The sequence below is a fragment of the Diprion similis genome, chromosome 12, assembly GCF_021155765.1.
Source record: "Diprion similis isolate iyDipSimi1 chromosome 12, iyDipSimi1.1, whole genome shotgun sequence".
In the NCBI taxonomy this organism is placed as follows: Eukaryota; Metazoa; Arthropoda; class Insecta; order Hymenoptera; family Diprionidae; genus Diprion; species Diprion similis.
In genome coordinates, this window is record NC_060116.1 from 13406820 (window position 1) to 13427713 (window position 20894).

At 38.8% G+C, this 20894-nt stretch overlaps 2 protein-coding genes across 3 annotated transcripts; one reads left to right on the plus strand and one right to left on the minus strand.

Annotated features, from left to right (window-relative positions):
• Window positions 1–13696: 13696 nt before the first annotated feature.
• Window positions 13697–16387, plus strand: LOC124412855 (galactoside 2-alpha-L-fucosyltransferase Sec1-like). Of its 2 annotated transcripts, none has more exons than XM_046893022.1 (3): window positions 13697–13998; window positions 14168–14792; window positions 14956–16387. In XM_046893022.1, the coding sequence occupies exons 2-3, from the start codon at window positions 14329–14331 to the stop codon at window positions 15494–15496; spliced, it is 1005 nt and encodes a 334-aa protein (XP_046748978.1). In that variant the 5' UTR covers window positions 13697–13998; window positions 14168–14328; the 3' UTR covers window positions 15497–16387. The 2 variants fall into 2 exon arrangements, with proteins under 2 accessions (XP_046748978.1, XP_046748979.1); XM_046893023.1 differs by having other exon boundaries at window positions 13697–13983.
• A 1070-nt stretch (window positions 16388–17457) lies between these two features.
• LOC124412850 (dynein regulatory complex subunit 4) lies at window positions 17458–20821 on the minus strand. Its single transcript, XM_046893009.1, has 8 exons — window positions 20494–20821; window positions 20193–20410; window positions 19860–20121; window positions 19516–19776; window positions 19247–19414; window positions 19073–19159; window positions 18776–18985; window positions 17458–18701 (listed from the first exon to the last, which is right to left on the minus strand). Exons 1-8 carry the CDS (start codon window positions 20494–20496, stop codon window positions 18486–18488), a joined length of 1425 nt encoding a protein of 474 aa, XP_046748965.1. The 5' UTR covers window positions 20497–20821; the 3' UTR covers window positions 17458–18485.
• Window positions 20822–20894: the final 73 nt, after the last annotated feature.

Consider the following 20894-nt stretch of genomic DNA (forward strand, 5'->3'; position numbering starts at 1 on the left):
TCTATAGCTATGTGATCTCTCAGCCCCCACCGACTTGCTTTCTTTTTGGCAAAATGTGTGTCTCAAGAAGTTTACCTTTCGCCTTTATACTAGACGCGGAACCCCCTTTCTGCAAGGAAGCTGAATTTCGATGCATTGCATACACTTTACACCATTGGTCCGACTGTCTCATCACCAGTGAAATCGACATGTACCAGCGAGAGACAACAATTCAAATGGAAAGGAGTTTGCATATACACACAAGATCTGGAGGATTTCAGTAATAGGTGTTGTGTCGACACCATCCCGAAAAAAATTATGACAGGTACGAATCCAACAACTTGTACGTAACTCGACACGTAATTTGTCAAATTACATTGATAGACCATGCGTATAGATAAAGTCTAAATTACTGACTAAAATATGTATAATGTCTGTAAGTGCGTTGATTATGGTTATTGTACGTATTACAGAGGGTCATTGAGACTTGATGTGTGTTCTGTATAGGCAGAGCCAAAATGCTATGAGACAATGATTCGCTATATGTGGAATTACTAAGTGCACTTCTCTACATACGATATATGTGTGACGAAACTTGATGAAACACATGAAAGCAAGATAATCGCGCATGGTCAGAAGTCGCTTCAAACAACAGATTGAAAGTTTGCAGTGAGGATGGAAAAAAATCAAAAAGTCATACGTACTAACTTTCAGTTTCAATTAATTCGAGATGCCTTAGGTCTAGGACAAGTGTTCTTGTGTCGGTATATTGTACTTTAACAAGTCGTCTGATATTATTAAAGTGAAAGACAAAGTGTGCACAAGAATGATGAAGCATGACGTGGAAGATTTGGTTATTGATGAAGAAATAGAGTGTAGTATACATAATGTTGAATTCAAGATATTAAATGTTACATGAGGAAGTTATTATTGTAGTTTCGTAAGTATACTAACGAGGCCGGCATGCGGACAGGCAGAATGTACTTCGGTTGGTTACGTAATGTGTGATACTGTATTGTTACTATTTGATGTATGCTGGATTGAGATAGAAACACGAATAAAAGCTTCATTAAATGTCTTCGGATATTAGTCATGAAATGTTACGTATGCCTGCTTTTGATTTCTCAGAATTCGGTCTGACGAAATCAAGTCACAAAAATCGAATGTGCAGAAAGATGATTTTTAGCTGAATGAGAGATGAGGCAAACCCCACTCGAATTTTGGTGAGCATTTCAATGATGTCCAGAAATGCTGGAATCAGTTGATTGTTGCAATATCGACGTAATTATGAGAAAAAATCCATTGAGTGCAGTCCGCATACGCAGCAAGCAATAGATCTAGACTGAAAGCCAGAAAACGGTGGACTTCGATCCTTCAGTTCTCTGCTGCTGGTCTTTCGTTCGCTCTTTCTCTGCCGTTCGTCCTCCGCTCTTTCTGCTGCGTTTTCTGCGTTCCTAGGGGTCAAATTAGTGAAAGAGGCTCATACGAATCGATTCTGAAAGCGAAACTTTTCGGCTCGAAGAGATGTTAGGGCTAACCCCTTTGGGTTTATAATGAAGATTTCGACGATTTTGAAAAATGCTGCAAACAATTCTATGGGGCACTTTTCCGACGTAATTTTGCAAATGGAATCGATTCAGCGCAGTCCGAACACGCTGCGAGCAACGGATCAAAAGTGACAGCCAAAAAACGGAAGACGTGATTTCTCCATTTTGTGGCTGCTGGTCTTTGCGACGTTATTTCTCTGCTGTTGATCCTAAGCTCTTTTTCACACATTTTTTGAGTTCCTGGGGTTCCAATTAGCCAAGAAATGGTCATACGAATCGATTCGGAGACCAAAATTTTTCACCTCCGAAAATGACCAAAAAAGTGAGGCTAACCCCTTTGGATTTTTGGCGAGAATTTCGACGATTCTGAAGAGTGCTGCGATCGATTCTTTAGGGTCCTATTCCGACGTAATTTTGCGAGAGAAATCGATTAAGCGCAGTCCCAGTACGCTGCGAGCAACGCCTGAAAAGTTACAGCCAAAAAACTGCAGATTTTGATCGTGATTTCTCTGCTGTTGATCCTACGCTCTTTTTCACACATTTTCTGAGTTCCTAGGGTTCCAATTAGCCTAGAACTGGTCATACGAATCGATTCGGAGACCAAAATTTTTCACCTCCGAAAATGACCAAAAAAGTAAGGCTAACCCCTTTGGATTTTTGGCGAAAATTTCGACGACTCTGAAAAGTGCTGCGATCGATTCTTCAGGGCCCTATTCCGACGTAATTTTGCGAGAGAAATCGATTAAGCGCAGTTCCAGAACGCTGCGAGCAACGCCTAAAAAGTTACAGCCAAAAAACTGCAGATTTTGATCGTAATTTCTCTGCTGTTGATCCTACGCTCTTTTTCACACATTTTTTGAGTTCCTGGGGTTCCAATTAGCCTAGAAATGGTCATACGAATCGATTCGAAGACCAAAATTTTTCACCTCCGAAAATGACCAAAAAAGTAAGGCTAACCCCTTTGGATTTTTGGCGAAAATTTCGACGATTCTGAAAAGTGCTGCGATCGATTCTTTGGGGCCCTATTCCGACGTAATTTTGCGAGAGAAATCGATTGAGCGCAGTCCCAGTACGCTGCGAGCAACGCCTGAAAAGTTACAGCCAAAAAACTGCAGATTTTGATCGTAATTTCTCTGCTGTTCATCTTACGCTCTTTTTTACACATTTTCTGAGTTCCTGGGGTTCCAATTAGCCTAGAAATGGTCATACGAATCGATTCGGAGACCAAAATTTTTCACCTCCTAAAATGACAAAAAAAGTAAGGCTAACCCCTTTGAATTTTTGGCAAAAATTTCGACGATTCTGGAAAGTGCTGCCATCGATTTTTTAAGGCCCTATTCCGACGTAATTTTGCGAGAGAAATCGATTAAGCGCAGTCCCAGTACGCTGCGAGCAGCGCCTTAAAAGTTACAGCCAAAAAACTGCAGATTTTGATCGTCATTTCTCTGCTGTTGATCCCACGCTCTATTTTACACATTTTTTGAATTCCTGGGGTTCCAATTAGCCTAGAAATGGTCATACGAATCGATTCGGAGACTAAAATTTTTCACCTCCGAAAATGACCAAAAAAATAAGGCTAACCCCTTTGGATTTTTGGCGAAAATTTCGACGATTCTGAAAAGTGCTGCGATCGATTCTTTAGGGCCCTATTCCGACGTAATTTTGCGAGAGAAATCGATTGAGCGCAGTCCCAGTACGCTGCGAGCAACGCCTGAAAAGTTACAGCCAAAAAACTGCAGATTTTGATCGTAATTTCTCTGCTGTTCATCTTACGCTCTTTTTTACACATTTTCTGAGTTCCTGGGGTTCCAATTAGCCTAGAAATGGTCATACGAATCGATTCGGAGACCAAAATTTTTCACCTCCTAAAATGACAAAAAAAGTAAGGCTAACCCCTTTGAATTTTTGGCAAAAATTTCGACGATTCTGGAAAGTGCTGCCATCGATTTTTTAAGGCCCTATTCCGACGTAATTTTGCGAGAGAAATCGATTAAGCGCAGTCCCAGTACGCTGCGAGCAGCGCCTTAAAAGTTACAGCCAAAAAACTGCAGATTTTGCTCGTAATTTCTCTGCTGTTCATCTTACGCTCTTTTTCACATATTTTTTGAGTTCCTGGGGTTCCAATTAGCCAAGAAATGGTCATACGAATCAATTCGGAGACCAAAATTTTTCACCTCCGAAAATGACCAAAAAAGTAAGGCTAACCCCTTTGGATTTTTGGCGAAAATTTCGACGATTCTGAAAAGTGCTGCGATCGATTCTTTAGGGCCCTATTCCGACGTAATTTTGCGAGAGAAATCGATTAAGCGCAGTCCCAGTACGCTGCGAGCAACGCCTGAAAAGTTACAGCCAAAAAACTGCAGATTTTGATCGTGATTTCTCTGCTGTTGATCCTACGCTCTTTTTCACACATTTTTTGAGTTCCTGGGGTTCCAATTAGCCAAGAAATGGTCATACGAATCGATTCGGAGACCAAAATTTTTCACCTCCGAAAATGACCAAAAAAGTAAGGCTAACCCCTTTGGATTTTTGGCGAAAATTTCGACGACTCTGAAAAGTGCTGCGATCGATTCTTTACGGCCCTATTCCGACGTAATTTTGCGAGAGAAACTGATTAAGCGCAGTCCCAGTACGCTGCGAGCAACGCCTGAAAAGTTACAGCCAAAAAACTGCATATTTTGCTCGTAATTTCTCTGCTGTTCATCTTACGCTCTTTTTCACATATTTTTTGAGTTCCTGGGGTTCCAATTAGCCAAGAAATGGTCATACGAATCGATTCAGAGACCAAAATTTTTCACCTCCGAAAATGACCAAAAAAGTAAGGCTAACCCCTTTGGATTTTTGGCGAAAATTTCGACGACTCTGAAAAGTGCTGCGATCGATTCTTTACGGCCCTATTCCGACGTAATTTTGCGAGAGAAACTGATTAAGCGCAGTCCCAGTACGCTGCGAGCAACGCCTGAGAAGTTACAGCCAAAAAACTGCAGATTTTGATCGTCATTTCTCTGCTGTTGATCCCACGCTCTTTTTTACACATTTTTTGAGTTCCTGGGGTTCCAATTAGCCTAGAAATGGTCGTACGAATCGATTCGGAGACTAAAATTTTTCACCTCCGAAAATGACCAAAAAAGTAAGGCTAACCCCTTTGGATTTTTGGCGAAAATTTCGACGATTCTGAAAAGTGCTGCGATCGATTCTTTAGGGCCCTATTCTGACGTAATTTTGCGAGAGAAATCGATTAAGCGCAGTCCCAGTACGCTGCGAGCAACGCCTGAAAAGTTACAGCCAAAAAACTGCAGATTTTGATCGTAATTTCTCTGCTGTTGATCCTACGCTCTTTTTCACACATTTTTTGAGTTCCTGGGGTTCCAATTAGCCAAGAAATGGTCATACGAATCGATTCAGAGACCAAAATTTTTCACCTCCGAAAATGACCAAAAAAGTAAGGCTAACCCCTTTGGATTTTTGGCGAAAATTTCGACGACTCTGAAAAGTGCTGCGATCGATTCTTTACGGCCCTATTCCGACGTAATTTTGCGAGAGAAACTGATTAAGCGCAGTCCCAGTACGCTGCGAGCAACGCCTGAAAAGTTACAGCCAAAAAACTGCAGATTTTGATCGTAATTTCTCTGCTGTTAATCCTACGCTCTTTTTCACACATTTTTTGAGTTCCTGGGGTTTCAATTAGCCTAGAAATGGTCATACGAATCGATTCGGAGACCAAAATTTTTCACCTCTAAAAATGACCAAAAAAGTAAGGCTAACCCCTTTGGATTTTTGGCGAAAATTTCGACGACTCTGAAAAGTGCTGCGATCGATTCTTTACGGCCCTATTCCGACGTAATTTTGCGAGAGAAACTGATTAAGCGCAGTCCCAGTACGCTGCGAGCAACGCCTGAAAAGTTACAGCCAAAAAACTGCAGATTTTGATCGTAATTTCTCTGCTGTTGATCCTACGCTCTTTTTCACACATTTTTTGAGTTCCGGGGGTTCCAATTAGCCTAGAAATGGTCATACGAATCGATTCGGAGACCAAAATTTTTCACCTCCTAAAATGACAAAAAAAAGTAAGGCTAACCCCTTTGGATTTTTGGCAAAAATTTCGACGATTCTGGAAAGTCCTGCGATCGATTTTTTAAGGCCCTATTCCGACGTAATTTTGCGAGAGAAATCGATTAAGCGCAGTCCCAGTACGCCGCGAGCAGCGCCTTAAAAGTTACAGCCAAAAAACTGCATATTTTGCTCGTAATTTCTCTGCTGTTCATCTTACGCTCTTTTTCACATATTTTTTGAGTTCCTGGGGTTCCAATTAGCCAAGAAATAGTCATACGAATCGATTCAGAGACCAAAATTTTTCACCTCCAAAAATGACCAAAAAAGTAAGGCTAACCCCTTTGGATTTTTGGCGAAAATTTCGACGACTCTGAAAAGTGCTGCGATCGATTCTTTACGGCCCTATTCCGACGTAATTTTGCGAGAGAAATCGATTGAGCGCAGTCCCAGTACGCTGCGAGCAACGCCTGAAAAGTTACAGCCAAAAAACTGCAGATTTTGCTCGTAATTTCTCTGCTGTTCATCTTACGCTTTTTTTCACATATTTTTTGAGTTCCTGGGGTTCCAATTAGCCAAGAAATGGTCATACGAATCGATTCGGAGACCAAAATTTTTCACCTTCGAAAATGACCAAAAAAGTAAGGCTAACCCCTTTGGATTTTTGGCGGAAATTTCGACGATTCTGAAAAGTGCTGCGATCGATTCTTTAGGGTCCTATTCCGACGTAATTTTGCAAGAGAAATCGATTAAGCCCAGTCCCAGTACGCTGCGAGCAACGCCTGAAAAGTTACAGCCAAAAAACTGCAGATTTTGATCGTGATTTCTCTGCTGTTGATCCTACGCTCTTTTTCACACATTTTCTGAGTTCCTAGGGTTCCAATTAGCCTAGAACTGGTCATACGAATCGATTCGGAGACCAAAATTTTTCACCTCCGAAAATGACCAAGAAAGTAAGGCTAACCCCTTTGGATTTTTGGCGAAAATTTCGACGACTCTGAAAAGTGCTGCGATCGATTCTTCAGGGCCCTATTCCGACGTAATTTTGCGAGAGAAATCGATTAAGCGCAGTTCCAGAACGCTGCGAGCAACGCCTAAAAAGTTACAGCCAAAAAACTGCAGATTTTGATCGTAATTTCTCTGCTGTTGATTCTACGCTCTTTTTCACACATTTTTTGAGTTCCTGGGGTTCCAATTAGCCTAGAAATGGTCATACGAATCGATTCGGAGACCAAAATTTTTCACCTCCTAAAATGACAAAAAAAAGTAAGGCTAACCCCTTTGGATTTTTGGCAAAAATTTCGACGATTCTGGGAAGTCCTGCGATCGATTTTTTAAGGCCCTATTCCGACGTAATTTTGCGAGAGAAATCGATTAAGCGTAGTCCCAGTACGCTGCGAGCAGCGCCTCAAAAGTTACAGCCAAAAAACTGCATATTTTGCTCGTAATTTCTCTGCTGTTCATCTTACGCTCTTTTTCACATATTTTTTGAGTTCCTGGGGTTCCAATTAGCCAAGAAATGGTCATACGAATCGATTCAGAGACCAAAATTTTTCACCTCCGAAAATGACCAAAAAAGTAAGGCTAACCCCTTTGGATTTTTGGCGAAAATTTCGACGACTCTGAAAAGTGCTGCGATCGATTCTTTACGGCCCTATTCCGACGTAATTTTGCGAGAGAAACTGATTAAGCGCAGTCCCAGTACGCTGCGAGCAACGCCTGAAAAGTTACAGCCAAAAAACTGCAGATTTTGATCGTAATTTCTCTGCTGTTAATCCTACGCTCTTTTTCACACATTTTTTGAGTTCCTGGGGTTTCAATTAGCCTAGAAATGGTCATACGAATCGATTCGGAGACCAAAATTTTTCACCTCTAAAAATGACCAAAAAAGTAAGGCTAACCCCTTTGGATTTTTGGCGAAAATTTCGACGATTCTGAAAAGTGCTGCGATCGATTCTTTACGGCCCTATTCCGACGTAATTTTGCGAGAGAAACTGATTAAGCGCAGTCCCAGTACGCTGCGAGCAACGCCTGAAAAGTTACAGCCAAAAAACTGCAGATTTTGATCGTAATTTCTCTGCTGTTGATCCTACGCTCTTTTTCACACATTTTTTGAGTTCCTGGGGTTCCAATTAGCCTAGAAATGGTCATACGAATCGATTCGGAGACCAAAATTTTTCACCTCCTAAAATGACAAAAAAAAGTAAGGCTAACCCCTTTGGATTTTTGGCAAAAATTTCGACGATTCTGGAAAGTCCTGCGATCGATTTTTTAAGGCCCTATTCCGACGTAATTTTGCGAGAGAAATCGATTAAGCGCAGTCCCAGTACGCCGCGAGCAGCGCCTTAAAAGTTACAGCCAAAAAACTGCATATTTTGCTCGTAATTTCTCTGCTGTTCATCTTACGCTCTTTTTCACATATTTTTTGAGTTCCTGGGGTTCCAATTAGCCAAGAAATGGTCATACGAATCGATTCAGAGACCAAAATTTTTCACCTCCGAAAATGACCAAAAAAGTAAGGCTAACCCCTTTGGATTTTTGGCGAAAATTTCGACGACTCTGAAAAGTGCTGCGATCGATTCTTTACGGCCCTATTCCGACGTAATTTTGCGAGAGAAACTGATTAAGCGCAGTCCCAGTACGCTGCGAGCAACGCCTGAGAAGTTACAGCCAAAAAACTGCAGATTTTGATCGTCATTTCTCTGCTGTTGATCCCACGCTCTTTTTTACACATTTTTTGAGTTCCTGGGGTTTCAATTAGCCTAGAAATGGTCGTACGAATCGATTCGGAGACTAAAATTTTTCACCTCCGAAAATGACCAAAAAAGTAAGGCTAACCCCTTTGAATTTTTGGCGAAAATTTCGACGATTCTGAAAAGTGCTGCGATCGATTCTTTAGGGCCCTATTCCGACGTAATTTTGCGAGAGAAATCGATTGAGCGCAGTCCCAGTACGCTGCGAGCAACGCCTGAAAAGTTACAGCCAAAAAACTGCAGATTTTGCTCGTAATTTCTCTGCTGTTCATCTTACGCTTTTTTTCACATATTTTTTGAGTTCCTGGGGTTCCAATTAGCCAAGAAATGGTCATACGAATCGATTCGGAGACCAAAATTTTTCACCTTCGAAAATGACCAAAAAAGTAAGGCTAACCCCTTTGGATTTTCGGCAAAAATTTCGACGATTCTGGAAAGTCCTGCGATCGATTTTTTAAGGCCCTATTCCGACGTAATTTTGCAAGAGAAATCGATTAAGCGCAGTCCCAGTACGCTGCGAGCAACGCCTGAAAAGTTACAGCCAAAAAACTGCAGATTTTGATCGTGATTTCTCTGCTGTTGATCCTACGCTCTTTTTCACACATTTTTTGAGTTCCTGGGGTTCCAATTAGCCAAGAAATGGTCATACGAATCGATTCGGAGACCAAAATTTTTCACCTCCGAAAATGACAAAAAAAGTAAGGCTAACCCCTTTGGATTTTTGGCAAAAATTTCGACGATTCTGAAAAGTGCTGCGATCGATTTTTTAAGGCCCTATTCCGACGTAATTTTGCGAGAGAAATCGATTAGGCGCAGTCCCAGTACGCTGCGAGCAGCGCCTTAAAAGTTACAGCCAAAAAACTGCAGATTTTGATCGTGATTTCTCTGCTGTTGATCCTACGCTCTTTTTCACACATTTTTTGAGTTCCTGGGGTTCCAATTAGTCAAGAAATGGTCATACGAATCGATTCGGAGACCAAAATTTTTCACCTCCGAAAATGACCAAAAAAGTAAGGCTAACCCCTCTGGATTTTTGGCGAAAATTTCGACGACTCTGAAAAGTGCTGCGATCGATTCTTTACGGCCCTATTCCGACGTAATTTTGCGAGAGAAACTGATTAAGCGCAGTCCCAGTACGCTGCGAGCAACGCCTGAAAAGTTACAGCCAAAAAACTGCAGATTTTGATCGTAATTTCTCTGCTGTTGATCCCACGCTCTTTTTTACACATTTTTTGAGTTCCTGGGGTTCCAATTAGCCTAGAAATGGTCGTACGAATCGATTCGGAGACTAAAATTTTTCACCTCCGAAAATGACCAAAAAAGTAAGGTCAACCCCTTTGGATTTTTGGCGAAAATTTCGACGATTCTGAAAAGTGCTGCGATTGATTCTTTAGGGCCCTATTCCGACGTAATTTTGCGAGAGAAATCGATTAAGCGCAGTCCCAGTACGCTGCGAGCAACGCCTGAAAAGTTACAGCCAAAAAACTGCAGATTTTGATCGTGATTTCTCTGCTGTTGATCCTACGCTCTTTTTCACACATTTTCTGAGTTCCTGGGGTTCCAATTAGCCTAGAAATGGTCATACGAATCGATTCGGAGACCAAAATTTTTCACCTCCGAAAATGACCAAGAAAGTAAGGCTAACCCCTTTGGATTTTTGGCGAAAATTTCGACGATTCTGAAAAGTGCGGCGATCGATTCTTTAGGGCCCTATTCTGACGTAATTTTGCGAGAGAAATCGATTAAGCGCAGTCCCAGTACGCTGCGAGCAACGCCTGGAAAGTTACAGCCAAAAAACTGCAGATTTTGATCGTAATTTCTCTGCTGTTGATCCTACGCTCTTTTTCACACATTTTTCGAGTTCCTGGGGTTCCAATTAGCCTAGAAATGGTCATACGAATCGATTCGGAGACCAAAATTTTTCACCTCCTAAAATGACAAAAAAAGTAAGGCTAACCCCTTTGGATTTCTGGCAAAAATTTCGACGATTCTGGAAAGTGCTGCGATCGATTTTTTAAGGCCCTATTCCGACGTAATTTTGCGAGAGAAATCGATTAAGCGCAGTCCCAGTACGCTGCGAGCAGCGCCTTAAAAGTTACAGCCAAAAAACTGCAGATTTTGATCGTAATTTCTCTGCTGTTCATCTTACGCTCTCTTTTACATATTTTTTGAGTTTCTGGGGTTCCAATTAGCCTAGAAATGGTCATACGAATCGATTCGGAGACCAAAATTTTTCACCTCCGAAAATGACCAAAAAAGTAAGGCTAACCCCTTTGGATTTTTGGCGAAAATTTCGACGACTCTGAAAAGTGCTGCGATCGATTCTTCACGGCCCTATTCCGACGTAATTTTGCGAGAGAAACTGATTAAGCGCAGTCCCAGTACGCTGCGAGCAACGCCTGAAAAGTTACAGCCAAAAAACTGCAGATTTTGATCGTAATTTCTCTGCTGTTGATCCCACGCTCTTTTTTACACATTTTTTGAGTTCCTGGGGTTCCAATTAGCCTAGAAATGGTCATACGAATCGATTCGGAGACTAAAATTTTTCACCTCCGAAAATGACCAAAAAAGTAAGGTCAACCCCTTTGGATTTTTGGCGAAAATTTCGACGATTCTGAAAAGTGCTGCGATTGATTCTTTAGGGCCCTATTCCGACGTAATTTTGCGAGAGAAATCGATTAAGCGCAGTCCCAGTACGCTGCGAGCAACGCCTGAAAAGTTACAGCCAAAAAACTGCAGATTTTGATCGTGATTTCTCTGCTGTTGATCCTACGCTCTTTTTCACACATTTTCTGAGTTCCTGGGGTTCCAATTAGCCTAGAAATGGTCATACGAATCGATTCGGAGACCAAAATTTTTCACCTCCGAAAATGACCAAGAAAGTAAGGCTAACCCCTTTGGATTTTTGGCGAAAATTTCGACGATTCTGAAAAGTGCGGCGATCGATTCTTTAGGGCCCTATTCTGACGTAATTTTGCGAGAGAAATCGATTAAGCGCAGTCCCAGTACGCTGCGAGCAACGCCTGGAAAGTTACAGCCAAAAAACTGCAGATTTTGATCGTAATTTCTCTGCTGTTGATCCTACGCTCTTTTTCACACATTTTTTGAGTTTCTGGGGTTCCAATTAGCCTAGAAATGGTCATACGAATCGATTCGGAGACCAAAATTTTTCACCTCCCAAAATGACAAAAAAAGTAAGGCTAACCCCTTTGGATTTCTGGCAAAAATTTCGACGATTCTGGAAAGTGCTGCGATCGATTTTTTAAGGCCCTATTCCGACGTAATTTTGCGAGAGAAATCGATTAAGCGCAGTCCCAGTACGCTGCGAGCAGCGCCTTAAAAGTTACAGCCAAAAAACTGCAGATTTTGATCGTAATTTCTCTGCTGTTCATCTTACGCTCTCTTTTACATATTTTTTGAGTTCCTGGGGTTCCAATTAGCCTAGAAATGGTCATACGAATCGATTCGGAGACCAAAATTTTTCACCTCCGAAAATGACCAAAAAAGTAAGGCTAACCCCTTTGGATTTTTGGCGAAAATTTCGACGATTCTGGAAAGTGCTGCGATCGATTTTTTAAGGCCCTATTCCGACGTAATTTTGCGAGAGAAATCGATTAGGCGCAGTCCCAGTACGCTGCGAGCAGCGCCTTAAGAGTTACAGCCAAAAAACTGCAGATTTTGATCGTAATTTCTCTGCTGTTGATCCTACGCTCTTCTTCACACATTTTCTGAGTTTCTGGGGTTCCAATTAGCCTAGAAATGGTCATACGAATCGATTCGGAGACCAAAATTTTTCACCTCCTAAAATGACAAAAAAAGTAAGGCTAACCCCTTTGGATTTTTGGCAAAAATTTCGACGATTCTGGAAAGTGCTGCGATCGATTTTTTAAGGCCCCATTCCGACGTAATTTTGCGAGAGAAATCGATTAAGCGCAGTCCCAGTACGCTGCGAGCAACGCCTGAAAAGTTACAGCCAAAAAACTGCAGATTTTGATCGTGATTTCTCTGCTGTTGATCCTACGCTCTTTTTCACACATTTTTTGAGTTCCTGGGGTTCCAATTAGCCAAGAAATGGTCATACGAATCGATTCGGAGACCAAAATTTTTCACCTCCGAAAATGACCAAAAAAGTAAGGCTAACCCCTTTCGATTTTTGGCGAAAATTTCGACGATTCTGAAAAGTGCTGCGATCGATTCTCTAGGGCCCTATTCCGACGTAATTTTGCGAGAGAAATCGATTAAGCGCATTTCCAGTACGCTGCGAGCAACGCCCAAAAAGTTACAGCCAAAAAACTGCAGATTTTGATCGTAATTTCTCTGCTGTTGATCCTACGCTCTTTTTCACATGATTTTTGAGTTCCTGGGGTTTCAATTAGCCAAGAAATGATCATACAAATCGATTCATGGACCAAAAATTTTCAGCTACGAAAATGACCAAAAAAGTCAGGCTCACCCCTTTGGGATTTTGGCGAAAATTTCGACGATTCTGAAAAGTGCTCTATTCAATTTTTTAGGGCACCATTTTAACGTAATTGTGCGAGAGAAATCGATTCAGTGCAGTCCCAAAACGCTGCGAGCAACGGATCAAAAGTTACAGCCGAAAAACGGATTACTTTGTTTCGACTTCTCCACTGTTTATCCAACGCTCTTTATGTTTCGTGTTTTTCCATCCCCTTGGTCCAATTAGTCGAGGAACGGTCATGCAGATTGATTCCAGATGGTATTTTTTTCGGCTTATAAAAAAACGACTTTGTCAACTCTTTCAACTTTCCAGTTCCATTTACATACTCATTCAGATCCTATATCGGCGTAATTTCGTATCAGACGATTGAGCATAGTATCAAATAACTGCCAATAAGAATTGTCGCAAGAATAGCTCAAAGCGTTTATGAGGAAAACCGCAATCCTGCTACTCCTGTGAGTCACAAAATTATCCAACCATTACAAATATTGACACCAATTGTTCGTTTTTATGGTGCGCTGGTAATAAAACAGTAGTTGGCGCATCACGTTGATCTGATTACTCGAAATCCGCAATACCTGTCAGCGGACATAGACCAACCCTTGTTTCGGTACTTTAGTGCTACGAAAAGAGCGGGGTACCGACGGCAGATACGATGTCCCGACGATTTTACTTGATGTTGGTAAAACCCGTGAAAATTTTTCGAGGATGTATAATACATCACGTCGTTCGATCGAGCAACGGCTGCAGGCGGGGGCGTATGACGTCAGAACCAGGAACACATCCGCGGCAATGAAAATTCACCCCTGAGCCGAGCTTTCGTGTAGTTGTCTAGGCGGATAGGGGATAGGCATAGGGAGTGGTAGTTTGTAGTCGAGACCAAAGTTTAGTAAAACAAATAAATTTTCATGACTATTTTCCGTAGCCAGCCAAGAATTGACCCGACTCGACCGTATAATATACCGTAACATATTACAGTAGAACACGACGGAGTGGAAAGAAGAGCAACACGTACCGTAATAATTATAATAACATCGTCAAAATTCTGCAACGTCACGGAGTTTAGTTTATCACCAAAACATGCCAGACATCACGATTAATTTGTGCGAGAGTAAATTTCACAATGGTTTTTTCAAAGTCGGAGGGTTCGAAGTCCTGCTTACCGGCAGACACCACGAAACCGCAATTCTAGGTACTGCATGCACAGGTACTTTATAGTTTAGCACAAATGAATATTGTATTGCAGTTGTATTAATCATTATTTAAGACTGCTGATGGTTGTTATCATTTTAACGCGTTTTTTTCTTCTTTAAGTTTAACTCAAAATGAATGCGCATAATTTTTGTGAAATCGATGACGCAGTTTTTATGTTTTAGATTTTCATCAAACTATATTGGAGAAGGCTGGATGCCAATAGCTTGAAGATGCCGGACTGAATTGAAAAAAGGGCGAACAGAAGAAGTACAAGAAAAACATAAACAAGAAGGAAAAATTATTTAGATATTAGAGACAGATTAGTTTATGATAAAAGCATATAATGAGCCACGCTCAGCAGCATGTATTGGCTAGCGCGATAGTCCTGGCCCTGATAGTGGTCCTGGGAATTCATGTCTTTCTGTTTCCCATGTATTCGTCAAACCCTCGCATAAGGAGGATAAAGTTTTCTGAGTATGAGCAGCCCTTGTGCCACACTAATCTAAAGAACGTTCGTATTCCTGTTGAGTGGAAGAACCAATGCCCGAAGTATGGAATAGTATCGGCTGTACAAGCAGGAAGACTGGGAAATCAGATATGGGAATACGCCTCTGTCTGGGCCATAGCCAGAAGAACTGGCCTCGAAGCATTCATGCCGAGATGTATTCTCAAAACTCTTGAAGAACACTTTGAGCACCTTAGCATACCTCCGTTAAGCTACATTGGTCAATGCACTTTAGACGGCAGTCAAGTCGTCAATTCACTGGATCAGTGGAACAGTACTGAACAAAGTATTATATTACCAAAGTAAGCTCAAGTGCCAGACTAGTTCTTGATGGAAATTTATCGTTTGACGTACTCCAAAAGAATGTTTTAAATGTATTTCAGCTTTTGTTCATCTGTGAGAAGAAATGCTACCAATTTTTTTTTCAAAGAAAACTTTGTTGAAATTCGCATGAAATCTTTCCAGGTACGCTGCTCACTGGTCAATCGTGCTCGACTGGCTGGAAGATGTTCGACGAGAATTTACTTTCAAGCCCAAACTTCGTACGAATGCTGAGATGGTGCTGAAGGAAGCTGCGCAACAACATAATTTGTCTGATCCAACGTTTGTCGGTATCCACGTAAGGAGAACAGACTATATAGATTATTTATGGAAAACACGAAAGGTTCGTGCAGCGCCGGTAAGTTTTTATCATGCTGCAATGGACCATTACGAGAGAAAGTATAAGAATGTTGTATTCGTTGTGGCCAGCGATAATATTGGCTGGTGCAAGTATAATCTCAAAAGGAAGAAAAGCAAGATCAATTTTATTTCCGAACCGGATGAAAGAGGACCTGGCAAAGATCTTGCCATTTTATCGTCATGTAATCACAGTATTATTGACTATGGTACTTACGGCTCTTGGGGTGCGATATTAGCTGCTGGCGAAACAGTAGTTTTTAACGTGACTGAATATTTTTCTACACTCATGGCTGAAGTGTTGCCAAATTGGAGAGTTATGGGATAGAACAAAATCAAAACTTTTCACATCCCTGTACCATAAGACTTACTGAAGCTGTATATCAAGCCATGGTAATTAAGACTTGGAAATATTCCTATATTTTTTTAATAAACTATCAGGTAAAGAAAAATTACTTATCAGGTGTATAAAATGATACAACTTTTTCACTAATCAAATAAGCTTTCTCAAATATTTTAATATTTTGCAAACAGATAATACTGACAGTTAGTAGATGACTGTGTATGCAGTTTCAGGGATGTGAAATATTCTATTCAATTGAAATGGCCAAATAATCCTTTTAAATGTCGTTTTGTTTCCACGTAACAACATCTCGGTAAAATACTACAGTCATTACCCTGCTTAATTCAAAATAGATCTCAGAACTGTTGTCGTTCTTTCAACTTTTCATTATGACAAAATTTTTTAATATTTTTAATATCAATTTGTCAATACTTAGATGCAACAGCAGATTCGCGTGTTGGGTTCTGATAAGATATTACCTAGCTCAACAGTAGTAAATCTCCGTACTATTAGGTTTTCTACAAGCCTTTTCAATAACAGACCAATATAGCATTTAATATTTTCTCTGTACAACAATCATGGAAGTATATTCATTGGCGTAGTACAGTTAATAGGTAGCTGAATTGTTAGTGAAGGTAATTCATGTTCAAAAACATATAACATATACATATATATCCACACACATTAATACACATACATAGATGTAACAGGACGCATAGACAGGGCTTAATATAGAAAAATGGTACCCTGATGAGACAATTTTTTTAACCAGTGAACAAAATTTTGAGCTTTTCCATGAAAGCAAAGAAATTATTTGATTTTTCTAATTCATCATCTTAAAAATCAAAGTAACCTAAATTTAAGTTTTTTTTTTTTTTTTTTTTTTACAAAAAAAAAATATTAAAAGCAAAATATATGACAAAGAATCTATGGACCATAATATATTTAATATTAAACATATAATTATTTTTTCTACATTAGGAGTTACGTGAAAATAGTTGAACAAAAAATACGGATTGAAGCCCTGTGAATAAAAACTTTTTATTCTTTTCCGAGTAAAGTACCAAATGATTAGAATATTAATACCAAGATCCATGTAATTTGTACACTGTACGTTTCATAGCAACAGAATAATGAGTAGCTATAAAAATATTAGACATACGTAGCTTGGTGTTTTTAGCTTTTGCGTAGCTATTTTGAAGTTGTAACGTAGAATAAAATCCATAGCATTTCTATGTAGCTTTAGTATCGTAAAATATTGTACAAAACGAACTGTTGAAAGCAGGTGTGAGGAATGAGACTATTATATATATATATATATATATATTATTGTGTATATATGTATATTGTATACACAGATAATTACTATGAATTTGCTATATGAAAGTATAAAAAGTGCGGGAAAGGAAAATCTATCAATGTATATTATCTTCTATTAAATATTATAGGATTTGTGATGGGTTGGAAAACGTATTTGCCAAAGTAAGTCAAATTATTATTGATAACATTTGATAACGTACCGTGGTGCTTTAATTTAGACTTTTCTGCATGAAGGAGTTTCTTAGTTTTTAAGTCATGATGTTTTCTTAGCAAGAGAAACTTTCGACTGTGAATTTTAATACTATAATCCCTATGATACAGAAAGTATGAAAGTCTATAATTGGCGTGGAGTATTCAAAACTATATTACATGTGAAGGCAATTATTGCTGGACTATGTCTGCTTTCAACGTTCGGTACAATTCTATTCATCTACCACTCTCATGATGTACAATGATTTCATCTGTGATTCTATTTCTTACTGTGCCAAAATTATTACTATATATTATATTATGAAATTATATCTTTACAAATATAATAATAACAAAAATACGATATTTATAAAGAAATATATATATATATTCATAATGCAGGAAAACTATAAAACACATCTTCATTTTGAGATTCATCTGAAATCTGTAATATGTACCCTCATTATATACGTACATACATAAAATTGTAAAAGAGCTTGATAATTGTTTACTGTAACCATTGAGGCCTATGAGAAAAAAATCGTACATAAATTCAAATTTCAGAAAAGGAAGATCCAACTCTCAATTAATATACTCAGAGAAGTGTTTTATCTGTGTCCTGCCTTGATAAATGTTTCAAATTTAATAAACTGTGACCTGACGTATTTGACTTAAAATAATATTAAATTTAGAATAGTCAATGTCTAATACACAAACGAGACACACACACACAAAAATATCTAAACTAAAAATCAACAAAAATCCAAACTACCATCTACGTACACGTCTGTAGTGTATATTTAAAAACGCATACATTGCCGTATTTGTATTCATACACGTATATGTATATGCATGGTAAAACTTTATAAAATTTATGGTACATGTTTGTTCCGACGAATCATAAAGCTCTAGTAATTCAAATCTTTTAATAATATTGTTTCTTTCTACCAAAAATATCAATTAACAAAAACTTTTCACGTCTTGCAGACATGAGGAAAACAATGTAAAATATATTGATGAAAATGAACTTTTTTTTAAATATAATAAAAGCCTCATCATTCCAGGGGACATATTACATTACTCTTCATGGACGCATACACACACATATACTTATATACATAAATATATACGTATATACATATAATATATATTGTACATCCTCTGTGATAAATTTATTTAATATTTGAGGATAATAGATGTATCTGTTTCTGACGATCGTTTACCGTATTCTGAAATAAAAGTATTGTATGTGCATCTAAAGAAATTCTATTTTTCAGCCCACATATACAAAAATTTTTGTTCACGTAACCTTTGATGGTAAATACATACTTATGCTCAGGGTAGTATGGATTGATGTTTCAAGAAAATGAATAGTCCAGATGTTGACAATTGCGTGGTATATATACGTTAATATTTTATTTACAAGACTTTGTACCAAAGTTTATATTATATACAGTTTAATGCCTTATCTATTATTAGACACAAGTCCGGTAGAAACAAGACTCATTTTTGCACCCAAGACTTTAGTTCTCATGGGCTGAAAGCTGATACCAGATTCTGGTATTCCATATTCTTGTAATTTGCTTTGGCACGTCACTAAAAGATTGTCGTGTGCTTTGCAAACTCTTGCTAATTCCATTTGAAGATCTTGAATGGCTGTGTTTTTACGATTTAACAGCTCCTGGTAGAATAAAATAGTTATTAAGTGATGATCATTGAAGTATTCACATATCAGGAAAGCATAGTCACACTCACTTCCAGTTTCTGATTGACGCTTAAAATAGTCGCTGGATCTAGCTGAGCAGCAGCTAACACTTCACTTATTTGGACCTCTCGCTGTTCCAGCAAGTCAGAAAGTTTTTGTAGCTTCTTCTCGAGGAGGACGTTTTTTAGCCCAGTCTTTTGCTGAAGTTCTAAAATCGCTGAGACGAACCTGGAATGAAGTTCGTCACGCTCACCTTGACACTGCAAAAACCGGAAACTGTACACAATTAATAACATCCTACGAGATACTTCCAGGTGATGTACTCTTATGAATATTTTGATAGGCACCTTTTCAAATCGCAGCTCAAGCACTTCATTCTCCCATTTCAGGTTTTCCAGTGACTTCACAATTTCAGTCAAACGCTTCTTGGTGTTCTAATACAAAAAAAAATACGTGAATAAGTGAAAACAGGGAGCTGCCATTGAATTATTGGCAGTAATGAATAAAACTCTAACACCCACTGCTAAACACGTTTTGTCCTTGTTGTAATTCAGAAGTTGTCGGCTATATTCCGATACTTGTTCCTGAGCAACTTTTAGATCTGCCTGGATTTTTTTATTTTCGATCGATAATTCTCGTACCTGCTTTTTCATTCGCTCTTCGTGATTTTTCATCACTTCCATTTGTTCCTAGCAAATTAAAATATAGGGATGAATTGACATTCTTAAGAGTAAATTATGGGTTTATCACAGTACCGAATAAATCTATCTTCAGGTCGTATCCTATTCACCTTCATGCTTCGAATTAGAGACAAGTTATTTAGTGTGATATCGTTATAATAATTCTTCATTTCAGCAAATGATCTTTCATGATTTTTTATCAAATCCGCAATTTGTTTGTTTTTCCTCTCCTCTACTTCAGTTATTTCCATCCGATGTTTCAGCGTCAGCGATTCATATTGATCTGCTAGTTTATGCTCATACTTTTGCTCTAGTTCAATTGCTTCTGCCTCGAACTTCTTCATCATGTTACTCATTTCCTCTGCATTTGCCTATTACGTAATAGAAAGAACATAATCATGTAATCTTATATTCATATGGGTGGAAATTAATTTATAATTTATAAAAATCTCACCAGTTTTAGTTCGCGTATTTCATCTACTTGTGCCATTTCTTGCTCTTTGCGCATTCTTTTGAGCTCCTTCTTGTCTTTGATAAGTTCATTTTCTTGTAAAGTGTGATCATCCTGAGCCATTTTGAGCGCAACCATATGCTCAGCCTTAGTTTCGGACAAGTTACTTTGATGCTCATACATCAAGTGTTTCACTTTTTGCTTATACAACTTTAGTTCAGCTTCATGCTTTTCAATCAATTCTTCCTTCTCACGTTCCTTATTTCTACGTAAATATCATTGCATAAAATTCTTGAGAAACAATTAATAAGTATTATGATTTCTTCTTTAAATTACCTAATGGTTGCCCGAGCTTCGTCTAGTTGGTGTCTCGTGATTTCCCAGAATGTTCTCAGCTTGTCACGCTCTAGCTGAAAGAAATTTCTTTCTTCACGTTCCCTTTCCATTTCTTCCAAAATTTTATGCGAATAAACTTCCAGCTGCTCTCTATTCATTTTCGATGTATCTACTCCTTCGACAGATTCCATTTTTTTCCCTTTTCCTTTCTTAGGACCCTATAGATAAAATTACATTTTTTGTTAATAAAATAGGCATTGACAGAAAACATTCAAGTTGATGAATAATTTTTAAACCTTACCATTGTGCTGATGAATTTTTACAAGGACGTTGAAAATACTTTCTTTGCTTGTACTCAGATTTAGAGTTTGCGATAAAATTTTTCTTAATGAGATATTGTACTACATACACCTATTCAATTATTCAATCGTTGAATACTGATGTAAAGTTATTCGAAAATTGAAAACTTTTGGAAAGCAATGAAAATATCAAACTTCAGAATGTTGCCATACTGTTTGTCTACGGTTACCAAGCAACGCCAAGTATGGGAAGAACATACAGAAACAGACACCTGTTGCCTCCACTGGTTGCTTCTAAAATTGGAATCAAAACTTTACTATCTGAAAAGAATATCAGTGACAACTGAAAATAGTATAAATAATGAACGATACCAGCGCGAACGGAGGATGCGAGATCTTTCAC